Source organism: Homalodisca vitripennis, chromosome 6 (genome assembly GCF_021130785.1).
Source record: "Homalodisca vitripennis isolate AUS2020 chromosome 6, UT_GWSS_2.1, whole genome shotgun sequence".
Lineage (NCBI taxonomy): Eukaryota > Metazoa > Arthropoda > Insecta > Hemiptera > Cicadellidae > Homalodisca > Homalodisca vitripennis.
The window spans coordinates 150,725,354-150,744,278 of record NC_060212.1 but is presented as its reverse complement, the minus strand read 5'-3'; the positions used below and the strand labels follow the sequence as shown (position 1 = coordinate 150,744,278).

General features: G+C 34.1%; 1 protein-coding gene across 1 annotated transcript in view; it reads right to left on the bottom strand.

The window, feature by feature from the left end:
* Positions 1 to 18,718, bottom strand: part of LOC124365013 (run domain Beclin-1-interacting and cysteine-rich domain-containing protein) — a 77,397-nt gene extending 58,679 nt beyond the window's left edge. The window contains exons 1-2 of the mRNA XM_046820890.1: positions 18,504 to 18,718; positions 6,253 to 6,439 (exon numbers count right to left, since the gene is read on the bottom strand). Of these exons, the coding sequence (XP_046676846.1) occupies positions 6,253 to 6,417 (165 nt within the window). The 5' untranslated portion in view covers positions 6,418 to 6,439; positions 18,504 to 18,718. The remainder of the gene's footprint in view (positions 1 to 6,252; positions 6,440 to 18,503) is intronic.
* Positions 18,719 to 18,925: the final 207 nt, after the last annotated feature.

The following is an 18,925-nucleotide window of genomic DNA, read 5'->3' as shown; positions in this document are numbered from 1 at the left end:
ATAGTAGCATTAATGAAAGACAAAAATATGAAAACATCTAGAAAACTTAGTTCATGGCTAAACGACAAAAAAAGCTTGATTGTCTAAAGACAACAAAAATTGTAAGTAAAATATGTATTTATTTGTTAAAATAATTTTGCTACAGTTTAACATCTCAAATTACTTCATAGTAACAATAGAGGTAAAATATGATGTTTTGAAGTGAGTTAAACACTTTTTGAAACAGAAAGACGAAAATAAATATTTTACCTACATTTGCCCACAATGGAGTGGGCAAACCGATCTCACGATCTCGATTTAGGTTTAGAAGTGATTTTAATACAATTAGATCTGTGCAAGAAGTTGTAACTGTGGTTCTGATTCATTGGGGGGGGGGGGGGGGGGGGGAAACAATGCCAAACTAGGAGATCTCAATAAAGCTTTTGAGTGATGAATCTTTCATATATAATTCAAAATACTACAAAATTGTCTCCAATTCAGTACTACCTCTTTAACAGTCAGCAGGTAGTAGTCACCAACAAAAAAAGATCAAATCTGTTGTAGGTTCAAAATGGTATCTCTCAAGGATCAGCCTCAACACTTTTTTATTCATTGTTCGCATTAATGATCTACCAAATGCATAATGATCCCCTATAAAGCCATATTATATGACGATGACACTACTTTATTAACATCAAGTAAATTGTCCAAGCTTTAAAATATGACAGTATCAATAATGGAAACCTCAACTTATTGGTTCTATGCAAATGTTCTTTAAATTTATCCAGAGAAGACTGGACAAATGTTATTTTAACTGTCAAGTTTTGAACAAACAAATTCTAGTGTTAAACTCCTTGGTATAACTCCTAACAGTAAGCTAAGTAGGGAACATCACACGACTTTATTTTGTAAAATAACTATCCAAAGTAATCTTCCTGTTGCAGAAGTCTAGGATGTGTGTGAGTCACAAATACTTATTCTCACATCAACTATGGGGTAATTCTCCAGAGCAATTCCCCTGGTACAAATCAAGTTTTTATATTTCAAAAACGTGCAATTAGAACCATCATGGAATTAAATAATCTCACACCTTGTAAATTCACTTTGCTCTTCTATCAATATTAACACTTCCTAGTACATTGTACACCTTCTTTATGCCAAAGACAACTTTAATGACTAAAAGCAGAAATGAGATTCACTATTACAAAACCATAAATTAAAGCAATTTTAATATTCCCTATTCAAAACACACTCAAAACAACTTCTATAAATAAAATTTTAGTTGTTTTAATTTGCTACCTGAAAGTTTTAAGAAAAAAATGAACTGATGAGTTGCTGGTGCGTCAAGTGTTCTATTCAGTAGATGAATATATGTGACATGCAACAAAAGCTTAATCTAGTTTTAAACTATATGTATCTGTGTATTATTGTATACTATATATTTTACTTTTTTATGTATTTTTTTCCTTTGACTTACACCCTTTGTCTCAAATTTACTAAATTACCACAGAATTAAGTCATCTTGTAACTCCATAATGTTGATCACAGTTATTTTTAATTGTTTTAAGACAGTAAATGTTCTTAGTCCTTGACCCAGTACTACTACTCTTGCTAAAAAGAAGTCTTACAGACTAACTAATTAACTACAGTACTGCCATACTACAGTGTACGCAAATGACACGGATATTACCGTTGCTGACAAATCAATAGAAACATTCAACTTGTACACCGATATAGCTTTCATCAAGAAAGGATACTGCAACAACAATGAACTATAGGTAAACCGTTCACAATCTGCCCAGAAGCAAATATATGAGCAGCCATGCGCAGGAGGGGCTCTCCTTCAGTGGGGGGGGGGGGGGGAGTGGGACAAGCATCTCCTCATCTCTGTTTTATCAGCTGTGTGGATCATATCTCACTCAAGCCGTTTTGTTTTCACTGCAGCTACTTACCTATTCTATAACTATATTGTATTTTTCTGTGTAGGCCTATACAAGTGTCGCAGTCCAATTGTAAAATATTAATTGAAGACTAATGTAGCCATAGACATTCATGGAGCTTGCGTTATGATTGTGAAGGTTAGCCATGCAGTTGCAGTGGCCAGGTCAGGGGATAGAGCGAGTGGGCGAATGCAGACAGTGGTGGGGATACTTTTCCTCAGGACAGTTTCCATCCCCCTTAAAAATATCAAAAATATACCCAAAGCACAAAAAAAGGATCCATCACTAAACCCGAAAATTACCGTCCCATTTCACTAATACCAACTTTCTCAAAAAATAATAGAAAAGGTAGCACTCTCAAGAATGTTACAACATCTGGACACTGATATAATCTAATAACAAAGAACCAACATGGCTATCTCAAAGGACGATCCACCACCACAGCTGTCCACTAATCTAATTGAATATGTCATAGATAAATTAGAGAGACCACAAACACGTATCAGCTGTCCTATTAGACTACAGTAAGGCTTTCGATTGTCTAGATCATGATCTTATCTTGAAAAAAGATTTCAGCCCTAGGTTTTGAAGGCTTGGCGAAAGATTGGGTGACTAGTTACCTGAAAGGACGCAAGCAAATAGTTGAGATTCAACAAAATGTAAATGGGAGTAAATGCGTGTATAGATCAAGACAACTCACAGTAAGTAGAGGAGTGCCTCAAGGCTCAGTTTTAGGCCCTTTTTGTTCATACTTTTTACAAACGATTTTCCAAGTTTTATCAATGACAATTCTGTAGAAACCATTTATGTGTACGCAGACGACACAACTCTTTTGTTTACAAAATAACACAGCACAAAATCTAATTTTGGATATTTCATTAGCAACAGAAAAATCCACTCCAATACTGCCTTCAAAACGATCTGGTCATAAATCAATCCAAAACCACCCAGATAAATTTTAGCAGAAGACAAGAGCAGATTCCAAAAATACCTAATATTTTAGTTGAAAAAAAGGCAAAACTGCTTGGCCTAACAATTAATGCTGACCTCTCCTAGACAGATCACATACGCGATCTGACCAAAAAAAACTTTCATCTGGCACTTATGTGGTAAAGCGAATGAAGTGGATAGGAGGGTGTGGAGACGGCAAAGACAGCATACTATGCTGTAGTGGAGTCCCACCTCAGATATGGCTTAATTTTCATGGGGAGGAAACATCTGAAACCAAATCTCAACAAAATCCTGATACTCCAGAAAAAAGCTGTAAGGGGCACTCTATAGCCTCAGCCCTAGGGAAAGCTGCAGAGAAGCTTTCAAATCCCTGCAGCTTCTTACTGTCATAGCACTATACATCCATGCAGTCGTCATCTACACCAGCCAGATGGACCTTCCTAGAAATGAAAAATGCTCACTCATACCACACCAGACGAGCAACGGACTACATTCTCCCTGTACACCACACATCGCAATTCAGCAAAAAACCTTCTTACATTGGACGCAAAATCATTAATGCACTACCACCAAATTCTCAAGAACATGAAAGGGAAACGAAAACTGAAAAGACATTTTCGAGACTGGCTGATGGAACGACCTGTATATTCATTGAAGGAGTTCTTCGATCTTCTATAAATTACCACATCAATATTTGTAAAGCAAGAAAATATTAATCTAAGTTTTTGTTATTATCTACTATTGACGCAATTGTATTTCTTAAAGAAACAACAAATAAAGAATATTGTCTATTGTCTATTGTCTACTGAGAGAGGGCGGCATCACAGCGGCGGAGAGGTATTTACTCCACCCTACGTGAACTAAAATCGGCCTTAAGTCTTTTTTGTAAGCGGTTTACCTGTACAACTTAATGAAAATAAAATTGTCCAAATTAATTACACCAAAAAAATAAGATTTGCTCCCAAAACCAAAAATATGTCCAGAATTAGAAGAAAAACACTCTTCATACCCCTGGCCTGTTTGTAGACTTAAAGTTCACATGGCACCATAACATACCCATCTCATCAGCAAGAAGCATTACTACAGTTATCAGGTGGATAATGCACATAAATTATTTTAAAAGTAACAAAAGACAAGCTATTATGCCCTGTTTGAGAAATCATTTAAAATAGTGGCCATAGTAGTATGGGGAAGAACCTCCAACTCCAACCTGGAGAAAAAAACTAGTTCATCAAAAAAGGACAGTAAGACGTCTAGCAGGACTTGAGTTCGAAAAAAAGTTGTCAGGAAACCTAGAAAGAGCTAAAAACCCCTTACTGACACTGTTGTACATACTCATAATAATCCTTCTTGCAGTTTTAAGCTAACAAACATGAAACCTCAATATTATAATAAAAAACTATATTTTGAAGTGAATCTTTGGTTCTCCTCAAAAAGAAATAAACTTCCAATATGTCCACTTTTTGCATATAAACATACTCCACATTTACAAAAAAAAAAGTGAAACAAAAAGCTGGCTTCCATATAACCCAAATTACAAAAAAAATACAAAAAAAATTATTTCAAGTACAAATGAACTGAAATTTATTTTTATTCCTTTACATCATCTTGAACCTTGCATGTGATGTTTGCTTGGACACAGACTTGTCAAATGAGGGCTATGAAGTACAATTGTAACTTGTGAAGAACAATACCAAGAGATATGTGATAAAACCAAGGAATACAATTTTTAAAATTTACATATAATACAAAGTTATGTGCATTAAAATCTAGGAATACAAGTTCGCCAAATAAGATTGTAAAAATACCAAAACTACATATAAACAATATCAAAACAAAACTTAAAGTTTGAATCGGGGTTAAGCTTCCAGCTGAGGAAAATTTGTCCGCAACTTTTGATCATATGTCCAGACTGTGGTGACAGATACTCAGTGAGACTGTAGAAGCAGTTTTGAAGAACAATTCAGCAGTAAGCTTCTGAGACATGGCTCGAGTTTTATGTGGTCTGGGCAATTATTAAAATTTTTAAGCAGATGAATGATGGGAGATTTCAAAAAAATGTGGCTCTGTGGTTGGGATATTGCAAGGTATTAGGAATTTCTGGTTCAATAATTGTGAAGTGATTCCTTTCAATAAATCTATGGGCGTCCAATCTGGCTAATACGAGTCACTGTAGGATAAACAATGAAGGAATTGGAAATGTATTTGAGTTTTTGTAAGTGTTGGTTATAGGTTTCCCTTGGCCCCAAACCAGAAAGAAGTATGACACTCTTCTGCATTTGAAGACCTTCCGTGGAATCTCCCTAAAATATGAGGCCATAAAAGATGAGTGAGTACGCAAACCAAACCTGTCTCGTGACTGAGAAAACCAACAGATAAAAATAAGGTCAGCTATAATAATGAAAAAACACAACTAATAATTTTTTATTCAAAACTACTACAGATGGCAGTGAAAACCAAATAACTAGGTTAGACGAGATAAAAAAGTAAAAAATTTGCAACAATGAAACATCTCGTTTATACCTGGAAAACAATGTGTTTTCCTGTTCTAATACTGTATTGTAGCAAGCTATACTTATAGTTTTACAACACAGTGGTTACATTCGTGATGTTTTTAAATAATGTAAGCAAGTCTTAATATAAAATAAGCCCATACAAAATTTCAAAGTTAACCACCATACTAGAAAATGACGACTGAATTTTAAAATTTGATCTAAGTAATTAATTGTAATAAGCATTAAAAAAATGTTTCCAATTCAATCTTTGCTGTAGAATTAATATTTTCTGAGATTCCAATGGTGGCCTCCTTGAGTTGATAACCAGTATAGTATACACTTTTTAAATACTTCAACTAAAAATGGTTTTTTTAATAACCAATAAAATTATTTTAAAACACAAAAAAGGTTCGGTTACAAATTAATATTTTTAATGAGTCATCTCCTATAGTTTGATGATTAAAAATAAGAGCATACAAATATTTGAGGTTTAACTTTTTTCTTATGGGGTCAAAATCAATATGGCTGCCAGTACCAGTTTAAGTAACAAACAATTCTAAAAATCATTAAAAAAACTATCAACAAATTAATAATATAAATGTATTTATCACATTATTACACTTACATTCAGACATTTATAAAACTAACATTTCATTTTAAAACTTGAAAAATAGGGAATATTTTATGGATCAATTTAGAAAAAATACGGATTTAAAGGAAAATTCAGGACCTGCAGAGGTTTTCTGTACAGTAATGTCAACCTCACTCAGCATTTGACATTGCATGTTTTCTTTGTTACAATATTTCAATGCATGAATGTTAAGTGCAGTACATTGTTTTTGACTTTGTTACAGATGTAAAAAAAAATGCAAACTGACTGTTTTTACCTCATGGCCGAGTGTCTTGCAACCGTTCTTGAATATCTTGGAGACAACATTGTGGAGTCTGTTCAATCCACCATAGACATGCCACACATTTGTCACCTGACTAGCCAACAACCCCTCCACGGTGGTCTTCAGCTGGTGTAGCAGCTGCTGGTACAAGTCGTCCATTTCACATTCTAGCTCCAGGTGTCTGAAACATGCCACACATTTGTCATCTGACTGACCAACAATTCCCCCACGGTGGTCTTCAGCTGGTGTAGCAGTTATTGGTACAAGTCATTCATTTTACATTCTAGCTTCAGGTATCCGAAACATTCACAGTTCAAACTTTCTTTACAGTAATACACATTTTACGAAATTATACAGCTACGTTATTAAAAGTAAATAAATATTTATATTAGTAATTTTGTTTAACTTGGTATTAATTACAATTTTGGAGAACAACTGAGAAGTCTACTCAGCAGGCAAAGAACTTATGTGTTTTTTTTTGTTCTCTAGGACAGGGGTGCCCAACCTTTTTTACCCAAGGGCCACATTGTAAAGCCTTTATGGCCAGGCGGGCCAACATCCCAGGGGATTTGGAACCCCAAACAAAACGTATTGCCCGGGGTTTGTTCCAGAAATCTTGTGCAAAATATGAGTTTTAAGGTTATTTGGCCCTTGTTTCCTGATTATTGCAATTTCTTATTATTTATTAGTTGTTAGGTAAAGGTTTATAATATATTATGTTTTTAGGTTCTTTTAGTAGAAATAAATATAAACCAGACTTTTGGATGTTTGCTCTAATTCTGAGGGAACAATAAAAAAAGTCACCAATAAATTGAATACATTTATTTTAATTAATCCTATTAGGATACTAGGACATACAAATTACGTGGCGAGTGGTGACCATGAGTTGGGTAGGGGTTACAGTTAGAGGAATTTAGCTGTGCTCGTAGGGCCCAGATACTACCCTCTCAACAAACAAACGCTATCTGTGTGGCGGGTTGCGTTTACGTGCTAGCCGCTGAGATGAAGGCGCAACAAACTCTTTAACGACTTTAAACTCACAATTTTGATTTACAGATAAAATTGACAAATACGTTATTTTCAAAAACACGTTAGACAGCACTATAACAACTGAAAAACAAGGATAAGTCCTATTATTCCTATTATTTGGTTTTCTCCTAATATTTAATTCCACCACAATCAGCACTTTTACAAAACAGACTGATTTTAGAGAGTGCGATGAGTTATTTGGGTCAATACGATTCCTGAAAGGAGGGTTTTACCCATGAGTCACAGGAAATGTTTTCGGGACGCAGCGCATAATGCTACCCCCGCCACCCCTCCCGCCTATCACCATACACTCAAGGACACGCGCGCACAGCTAAAGTCCTCGAACTGTACGTCGCCGCACCGCGTGCTGTGCCGTGCTTTACGCGCGCTCTATTATTCGGCAGCCATCACCGTAGTCAGTGAAATCTGTCTGCAACTACTTTACTTCTTTCAACACTCATACTCCACCAAATGAACACGGCTCGTTCTACGTGAAATCGGCTGGACTGCTTGGTTCTCAAAATTTGTATTTATTTAATATTTCAAATGCTTGTAAACAAATTTGGTTGTTTTGGCAACAAGGCGGGCCACATAAAACTGACTCACGGGCCGGATTCGGCCCGCGGGCCGTAGGTTGGGCAGCCCTGCTCTAGGACAAGAAGCTTAGAAATTTCACCTGGTTCTTTTAGGACCTTTGCTCTGCTTCCTGAGAGACATGATATTCTGGATTGGTAAGGTTGGGGGTAGGGGCTGCCTGCTGTCGAGATTCATGAAGAAGAATATAAGGCACTCAAGTCATATCCCCTCATAAGAGGGGGAAGCCAGCTCGGAACCAGCCTCTCCAGTTAAAGCAGGCAGGGGAGGGGGGGTGACATCCGTATGTCTAGGTTAGTGAGAACCTTTGACGCTTAGGTAACAAACCACCCCATCAACTCCAACAGTCATCTCACTCAGTAGACTAGACCTATCAAATTACCCTTGTATCCCAGAATCTCAACATTTTGCGATTAGTGGTGTGCCGCTCCTGGACATCCATAAGGTTACCCAGATTTAACCCTTCCCACGCGGCAAACGGATATATCCGTTAGGCCTAATTTTGACCGAAACGCGGTAAACGGATATATCCATCAAAGTCTATATTGTGTTATTTAATAAATTATAGTTGCCGTGGAATCCGCTAGAGTTCAAGGGAGTGTTGAATACTTGTTCCGAAAAGCAGATGTTACAGTTTGAACCTCATTGGCGTGTCACAGTGGTGGGGAGGGCGTGGCTTTGTTCCTCGTGGCGTGATTTAGCCTCAGTCTGCGGCGAACCATTACGCGATAAACAAATATATCCCGGCACGGCATATTTTAGTGTTTAACGCTTGCCAAATTTTGCCAAATTTCCTTATTTGCTGTTCGTGTTCCTGTTGTATTTAGCATTATATTATCTTTTTATTTTGTTGATATTACTTTATTTGTTGTGTCGTTATTGAAAATATTTTTAGAAATTCAAGTAAAATGGTTGTTTTTTCAATTTTTTGTAAAATTTGAAAATTTGTTAAAAAATATAGGGTTCTGATTATTTTGTGATACTGTATTATTTTTTATTCCTAATAGCCACCACTAACTAAAAAAAAAATTAGAGATGGTAAAATGTAAAAAAAATTTTAAAGTTAATTATGCGTTATGAGTCAAAATGGAAAGATAAATTCCGCGTGGGAAGGGTTAAGGGACACATCGGATTTTGCTGTGTCCAATGTACATTCAACTGGAAGGTATAAACCAGCCAGAAGTGAACTCTCCTGGATAGCAGCTCATGTGGTATTAGTTGTATTAGGGTTATTAATTAAATGGACTATAAACATTACAAAATTATTAATTGTTTAATATTTATTCCTTGTCATAATATTTTGATCTTTCAATATTTGAAATGTGACACATGGATACAACACAAACATGATGCAAGTGCTAAAGGCAGATTCCAGATTTATCCGTGAAATAGAATTTATTCTAAAACTATAATGAGATTATTGACAAAAACTGCCGCTCGATGGCAGGATGATGCTATTTTACTATTTCAAAACATCTGTTTCAATAAGAACTGTTACTTCGCAAAGCGATCAATAAGTGGTTGTTTTTGTCCTTTTGGTCACACTGACTGACTTTGAGTGCTCAATGTTGTTCATTACAGTTGATTGTTTACTGATCCTAAGTTGTTATTATTAGTTAATGTAGTAAAGACAAAATGAACTCAATTATTTTATAATTATTTAACAGCATTTCAAGGCTAAGTTAAACTAGCTAGCACAACACTCACTATACAGGGTGAGTCTGACCACCCGTGCAGTATTTACAGCTGTCTTAATAACTGACTTCCACACTTTTTCTATCTCTTTTCTCTATAATTTGGCCTCTCCGAATCCGTTTAAAATTATTTTCAATTTTGAAAAATGCCCCTAAAGGGCCCAATTTGGGGGGTAGGGGTGCTTTTTGGGGAATTTTCAAATGTAAACATGGGTCGTGTGATAGATCAATTTAAAGGTCTGATTACACCGAACATTTTGGCACAAACAAAGTTAATTATCTTTAAACCATATGTACAAGGGCTGTACCCAAAACGTTTTGAAATAGGACTTTAAAATTAAAGTACCGTGTTACCCTACCTACAATTCGGAACCGCTCCATATTTTTTTCCTAACTTGCTATTGACCTATTTTTCATGAAATATGTGGTCACGGGCATTTTTCACTGGGAATTTTTCTAAAATTTCAAAAATAATTCAAAATTTAAGAATACAAAAAAATCCTAACACTCAAAATTCTTAACCCTTTTACTGCCGACGTCCGACATATCGGACGTCGGCAATTTTTGCCGAAAACGCCAACGTCCGATATGTCGGACGTCTGTTTTTTTTATCGTTACTGGCTACTGTTATGTTCAAATGCCAAAATATTCGGTATTTTGGTTGTTTAGGAGCAAAAGGATAATGAAAGAAGCCATTTGAAGAACTTTTGGATTTCTATTTTTGTCGTCTTTGACTAGAATTGACGAACTACCTAGACAGCTGTCAAAACCCAGATGATCGGATTATGTTACTGAAATCTTCGTTCATTGTTGTTGTTTACAATGTTATCGAAAGTTTTTTTGAAGTGTTACTTTTGTTGATCAAGGATAAAATGAGTAAAAGAGTTACATCTAACTCTCCTGTGAGTGAGGGAACAATAAAGTAAGTGCAAGACGAACTAAGTGACGATTTCCTTCAGAATTTGTACAGATTCAGATGCCGAGAACGAATCTGATATTATTGTTAGGGCTATTGATGACAATCAAAGTGATGTGGATGACACTGATGACGAATCCTGACTGTATCTTACCATCAGATAATGAGGAGTTATTAGATAGTGAGGGGGATGTGGCACAGATAAGTTTACCTTCAAATTCCCACTGGTAGGCCTAGAGGAGGCCTACCAGTTTTTGGGAAAATACCTCATAGTGCAGTTATGTTTCAAGGTAGCACCTTCAAATTTGGTATATGTTCTAAAGCAATTGCTCTAGTTTATAATGATATATGCTCATAATTTTAGTAATAATTTTAAAAATCAATTATCAGATGCCAAACACAATTTTTATTTTTTTATTTTATTTTTTATTTATATCATTTTTAAAAAAATAAATAATGTGTTTGAGTTTCAAATTAAAATGTCTTTTTATTATTTAAAAAAACAGCATTTAAATACGAGTACAATAAAATAAAAATTCATGCAAATCTAATGAAAAATAAAAAGATACAGCATTTTTTGTAAATGAATGCACAACAGTGATTTTCCTCCTTGGCAATTTGACTGGTACAATAAAAAAATGGCCGGCAGTAAAAGGGTTAAATAGCAACATATAATAAATTTTATATAATAATAAAAGGTCTTTTTAAAAACAAATATTTTTGTATTTAACTTTTTTCCTATCTCTTACAGTTTCAAAATGGCAGCCGAAAAACTGAATTACGTATGTCTGTTTACAAAAATGTAACAAATTATTTTTATTTGAACAAACAGGTTTTGTTGTGATTAAATAAACAGAATTTGTTATGAAATCAGACCAAAATTCAACATGTTTTTTAATTTTCCAATGTGGCCCAATATTTTTGTATGTAGTTTCCATGTTTATCTTTTAAAGATAACAATGATTCATGTATGCACAATCTCAATGCAGTCTTGGGGACTATAAAGGTACTTTGTACCACCACCCTCAACAGGTCTTATCACTTGCAGTATGCTGGCTAGACATCTTCATCTGACAAATGTGATAAGGCTATCCCTTATTCAGTTCATTGGTATCTTTGTCTGCTGTTAAGGACAGCTTGTGGTTGTTTTTCGAAATGGCCGTACACAAATGCAGAGGCATTCGATATGCTAATGGTGTTAGGCGAATGTTTTCAAAACTATATGGCTTCTGCGAGGGTGTATGCCAAACGGTTTCCAAATAGAGAACCTCAGTCACGAATGGCCTTTCAAAGACTTGCTATTCGAGTTCGTGAAACAGGACAGGTACAGCCATGACAGCAATAAGGGGAAAAACACTTGCAAGGCCTGTTAAGAAGTGATATGGCACTAGAAGTATTGGCGGCGGTGCAACTAAACCCAAATGATTCTTTCAGAAGAAATAGCTATTGATTCTGATATGTGAGCCAAAGTTCAATGGTGAGGATCCTGAAAGACAATAAAATGCATCCCTACAAGATGTCCCTGCACCAAGAACTTCATGGTGATGATGGCATTCAAAGAATGAATTTTTGTTTGTGGGCAAGAGAAAAGTTACTACAAAATGAACATTTCTTTCGCAATTTTACTATGGTGTGTGACGAAGCTACATTTCGGAGCAACGGCGAAGTTAACGCGTCACATACATGAGGTACTGGGGCTCATGAGAACCCCCACTGGATACAAGAGGTTGACAACCAGGGGATAACTAGGACTGTGAATACTTGGTGTGGTATTGTTGGCACGAGAATTGTAGGTCCTTTTTTTCTTTCTTTTGAAGGACACCTAGATGGAGAGACTTATAACAATTTTTTTAATTAATCACTTGTCTAACTTATTAAATAGATGTACCTGACGAAAGTTCGTTGGCAATATGTGGTTTATGCACGACGGTGCTCCGGCTCAATACTCGCACAATGTGCGACAAACGCTTGATGAACAATATCCTGGAAGATGGGTTGGAAGAGGTGGTCCAGTTAACTACCCACCAAGATCCCCTGATTTGAACCTGTATGGACTTTTTACTTATGGGGTAGGCTGAAAGACTTGAGTTTATGTTTTACAACTGACAACACCTGAAGATATGATGCAAACGAATCCGGAAATGCTATAAATTCAATCAGCCACGAAGTGTTGCGAGCTGTAAATAGCTTTAGTTTCAGATTAGAACTGTGTTATGACGGACTACAATTCGAGCAACTGTACTAGCAAAATCAATGAAAGGTAAGATTATGGCTTAGTTCAGAGGTCATTCAGAGCTATTAAGCAAATAAAAAATTATAGGACATATTTTTATTTCATATAATTTTAAAATAATTTGTTACATTTTTTGTAAACAGAGGACGTACGTAATTCAGTTTTTCGGCTGCCATTTTTGAAACTGTAAGAGATAGGAAAAAAGTTAAATACAAAAGATATTTGTTTTTTAAAAAGACCTTTTATTTTATATAAAAATTTATTTTATGTTGCTATTTAGAATTTTGAGTGTTAGGAATTTTTTTAGTATTCTTAAATTTTGAATGTTTTTGAAATTTAGAAAATCCAGTGAAAAATGCCCGTACCACATATTTCATTGAAAAATAGGTCAATAGCAAGTTAGGAAAAAAATATGGAGCTGTACCGTATTGTAGGTAGGGGTAACACGGTACTTTATTTTAAAGGTCCTATTTCAAAACGTTTTGGTACACCCTGTACATACGGTTAAAGATAAATTAACTTTTGTTTGCGCCGAAATGTTCGGTGTAATCAGACCTTTTTTAAATTGATCTATCACACGACCCATGTTTTACATTTGAAAATTCCCCCAAAAAGCACCCCTACCCCCCAAATTGGGCCCCTTTGGGGAATTTTTTCAAAATTGAAAATAATTTTAACGGATTCGGAGAGGCAAAATTATGGAGAAAATAGATAGAAAAAGTTATTAAGACAGCTGTAAATACTGCACGGGTGGTCAGACTCACCCTGTATACTATGAAGTAAATCAAACAGTTAAAATGATCTCAAATTTGATACAAACTATACCTAAGATTTCAATCTAAATTGACAACACATATCGCTATATTTGCATAAAATTTAAACTGTCTAGACCTTAAATTTTGAAGGATTAATTCATCTGAACATTTAGTCATAAACTAATACTTTAATATCTTTTAATATTTAAGTTGTCACTGACTTTCGTTAATGTAAGATGTGATTTTAAATAAACAATGTCAAGGTTTTATGATTTACGCCACAACAAATCATTGCTTACATAATGGAATTCTTGAAATATAACAGACTTTACTTTGTCTTCAGTCAACAGATCTTTCTTGCAATATTTCAATGCAGTATACAATGGAAACCTTTGATGTTAGTTATAGCCTAACACAGCCAGCAAAACACTAAGAACTAAAAAATAAAATAAATTTTACTAAATCTGATATGACAATATTATATCACTATTATTTAGTTAATACATACCTGTCTGATTTTATAGGGTAAGCAAAAAGAATTAACATCATATAATACTGGCCTAAAATGATGAGTGTGAAAATACAGATATAATCGATGAAATACATCACAACCATGGAGTAGTGGATGTGACAACTCGTGAAGAAACACCTCGGCCTGTACGGGCAATTAGGTTTAAGTAGGTTCATTTTGAATAAAACAAGCTTCTAAACAGGTCTAGACCACTAGCATCAGCTAACAAATTACATACTTGCCTTGCCAATTTGTTTTTATGCTAAGTGGAAAGCTACCATACTATTACATAACACGTTCACTCACTTCAGAAATAGAAATATTGGTAACATAGAAATTTGCAAACAAGTATCATTGTACACTGTATCCAATTAAATTTACGTATACTTAAATATTGAAATAAGTTTAGATAAATTGGTATTGAATAATAGTTACTTACTTTATTTAAATATAAAAATCCAAATTACTATTCAAGCTGTTTCAACTCAAAATAAAATGACAGGATTTGACTACTATGAACCGAGGTTTAGTAACTAGTAATATAATAGTCATATTGGTAATAGTGCAGGAGCCAAGGGCCGATTTGAACACAACCTGATTTTTCTTGAGCCATGTTAGTTATGGTGGAGGTCGAAATAGCAGGTTATCAAAAGGGTTAAAAATATGAAACGAAAATGGTTTCTCAAATTATATTTTTCCAAGCTTGATACACTTAAAACCCTAGATACACTCATGCTTCTAGACAGAGACACTGAAAGTCACCACTTTAGCATCTGTATAGTTAGCTGACAAATAATTCAAAATAAAACAAAAACAATACTAAAATTACAATTTTTAAATGATTTGGATATTTTCAAGGTTATACTTACTTTAGTTTATTTTTCAGCATTAGGATACTGATACAAAAAACTTGCAAATGTATACATTTTTATATTGCGTTACTGACATTGGTTACAAATCTGTAATATGAATAAAATGATTGTTTCTATTAATTACTTTCACAAAATGTGACTTTTTTAGATATTCATTTCTAATATATATATATATATATATATATATATATATATATATATATATATATATATATATATATATATATATACAGGGTGGCACAAAAGTCACTGAACAGTTGGTTAAAAGAAGAAAAAAATAACGGCAAGACGTAGTAAAATAGTTTTTGTCTGTGATGTTGGAATTACTAAAATGTTGGTAATTATGCCTTTTTAAGTTGGCAATAAAATTCAATGAAACACACAACAATCGAACTAGTGAGTTCATCTGTGACACGTGTTTAAAGCTGTAGTCCCCGAATTATTATTTTTCTAATAGAATTTTTGTTAAACATTATTTAAACGAACGTTTCCAAAGAAAAGTTATTGGTCGAAGGGCAGATATTGACATGCTCCCACTTTCACCAGATATCACACCAATGGATTTTTTCCTATGGGGAGTAGTCAAGGACTCTGTTTATTCTCGAAAGCCTCATACTATTGACGAACTGAAAGACTATATATACATGACGCATTTTATAATTTGGACAATGATCCCACACTATGCCGTAGAGTATGTAACAGTATTCCAGAAAGACTTCAAAGATGTATTAATGAAGACGGGAAACAATTTGAATATAAAAAATAATTGTAAGTATTGTTTGTAATAAAAAATAATTTCAAATAAATATAGTCTTGTTTTAACCAACTGTCCAGTGACTTTTGCGCGTCCCTGTATATAAAACCTGTTTCAAATTAATATTTCTATTTAGCAATCATAGATTACGATTAACAGTTGTTAAAAATACACATCATTCATACTCCCCAGCTACCATGCAGTTCCTATATTAACAGTTCATAAAACCATAAATAGTATGGGATAGTCACAGTTGGAAAGCAATTTCAAAGATGACTAAACCAAAAAGTTTGCATTAGTATTGGTTTAACATTAACCATTAACTCCAGTTCCATATAAACCAGTACCTAAATCGTCCATATGTGAAGTTGATTCAGGAAGGGGTTTTTTATGCATTTAAGTTAGTATAAACCAGTATATAGTATTTTACTGGTATATGTAGGATGTGACATATCAATAATGAAGTTTGATAAGTACATCACAATATTGTTTTAGAGAAAATAAATATATAACACCTATACCTACCTTAATTAAGTTACAAGGTGGTTCATACAAGTTATAAATACAATTTTTATTACCGTATTGTAAACCACAATTAATGCAAAGTAAGTCAACTACCTTGTATAAGTCAAGGTATCTTAATGACCTTGGATTGTCTGTTGACTTATCGTATTATGTATTAATTTTTTTAATAAAAGTTGCTTCCATATGACTTAATATTGTGTTATTTCTGCAATCCTCTCACAGTTAATCAACATAATAATAATCAATTGTAATAAACTTCATGAATGGAGAAACTTTACCTATCAATAAAAAACTATACTAACCTTCGAATAAACATTGTTCTTTCAAGGCATCTACAGTAAGAATTTGCCCAAAACATTTATTTTACACACATTTGGGTCAATAAGGCATAAAAGGAGATCGGCTTCTCCTTTAAAAAAAATCACACTCCAATTTAACCTAAGATGGTGTGTTTAAAATTTAATGTATACTGAAGAGACCATAGAAACTATAAGAGATACAGCAAAGATAAAATGGACAAAGTTTTACGTAATAAAAAGAATTTAACAAATCAATGTAATTACGTTAATTAATGGTAGCGTCATTCACTTGTTGCGTTCAAAAAACTGTTTTTAGTCCAAATTTTTAAACTGTTACAGCTCCCTTATTAGTAGGCCTACCTACTAACGTAACGTTATGTAATTTAACGTTTTCTTACATGAAATCTGCATTAATTTTTTCTAATATTCAACTATTATAATGAAATTAATTTAAAAAATATCATATATGTTATACTTTTCTTGTGGGTTTCGCCAAATAATTTATAACTTAAAAACCCATTTTTTGTATGGTTGTTTGAGATACATTATTATTTCACTATTGGGATGGTTCATAAACCTGACTGATATTTTACTGCACATAGTGTTAGAATTAGCCCAAGTCTAATACAAAAATTATAAGATAAGATAAAGATAACCTTAACAAGCGCTCACGTGATCTGATTTAGAATTTGGGTACTATCTTGAGGGATGTTTTTCTTGTTTTGCCAGCAGTGCAGGGTGATGCCATAAGCAACCAAAGCCCGCACTGATGGCTAGGGGCATTTCTGATCGGTATTTTCCCAACAGATCATGTTGTAAGATTCAGGACGTGATCTCAGAACGAGAATGCACCAATTGGAAATGCTTCTGGCTGTAAGTGCGGGCTACGGTGCTATCCTGCACTGCTGAAAACAAAAATTACTTGAGATAGTACCCAAATTCAAGCTCAGATCACGTAGCGCTTGTAAAGGTTATGTTTAACTTTGGTACTACTAGTAACATATTTAGAATAATCTAATCTAAACCTACTTATATCGAAGCATAATAACATTGCACAGTGTAGAAATGTTTCCATTGATAATATATGCCTCACTGATAATAACATTGAACAGTGTAGTGATATTTCCATTGATAATATATGCCTCATTGCTTACATGAAATGACCTGGGATGTTACTGGCTACTGATTGACCAAAAACCAAAAAATCGTTATGAGAACCAATTATTCAGCCCAGCTTTTCCTGAAACAACAGTATTCCGGTAATAGGTTACAACTGAATAACCAGTTATTAACACTAATACTGGACATCTACAACGGCAGCAAATGGAGTAGTTGAGAAAATTTTTTATTTGTGTCAGAAAGTACATTTTATACTATTTTGTTTGTTATATTTTATAAAACACATCTATCTTAGATTGGTTTTTATTCACCATTACATTATTAGGCTACCTGCTATACCGCATTTTGGAATACAAGGTAATTTGGGATAAGTGTAGCAAGGATTTTTTATTATTAAATATTGATGATTCAATATTATCGATCACTTAAATGTTGGACACTTATTACACTGCAGCCGAACTATAATGTCATTTGAAATACACATATCGTAAATCAATTTGACATTTTGGTTTCAGCAGTTTAGATATCGATGATCAATAATTGTGGTGGTGGTCACTTATTAAACTGCAGCCAAAAATATAGCCTATGACATTTGCTGACTTAGGTCTATGGCATCTGATGGATCAGTTATGACTTTAAATGTAAATTAATTTTATACCACTCCAGTTAACCCACAACTCATCTGTTTTGTTACTCAAATGATTGACCATAACCTTAATGATGCTTTCATTATAAGCAGACAACATAACCTAGCAAGAAAGTGAAGTTCAAGATAAGCAAGGTTAACTCCCTAACAAACTAGAAACTAATCCTATTTTGTTTAACATAATACTATCTTTCCAAAAACAAAATGATATTTGACTTTGAAAATCAAGTGGCACTACATAGCCTATAAATTCTTACTTTGAAAACAGTTTAGTACAACCTTATTATATTTCGCTTACCATTGGTAAAATACGGAACTGATTCATGTTCTTCCATAATCACGACAGACCACACCAGTCAGTGATAACAAAATTCTATTTCATCAATCCAAATATAACCAAAATCCAACCTAGAAAACGTCATACAATCTGCAAAATAGTCACAACTGACCGTGCAACTGCGAACAGAGCGAGGAATACAATCATTTCAGCTGGTTTGGCAATATTTTGACATTTACATAGTCGCATCCTCATGGGTTGAATGCTGCAGCTTTTATTATGAATGAAACCCCTCTCAGAGCCTATCAGAGGGTTCCAACTAGCCCTCATCATAAAGCATGAAATTTCAAACTTGGCAATAGCATACAAAATTAACACGACTCATTTTTTCAAATTAAATTTGTTATTACGTGTAAACTTCGTAAATTATTTAGAGTTTGTAC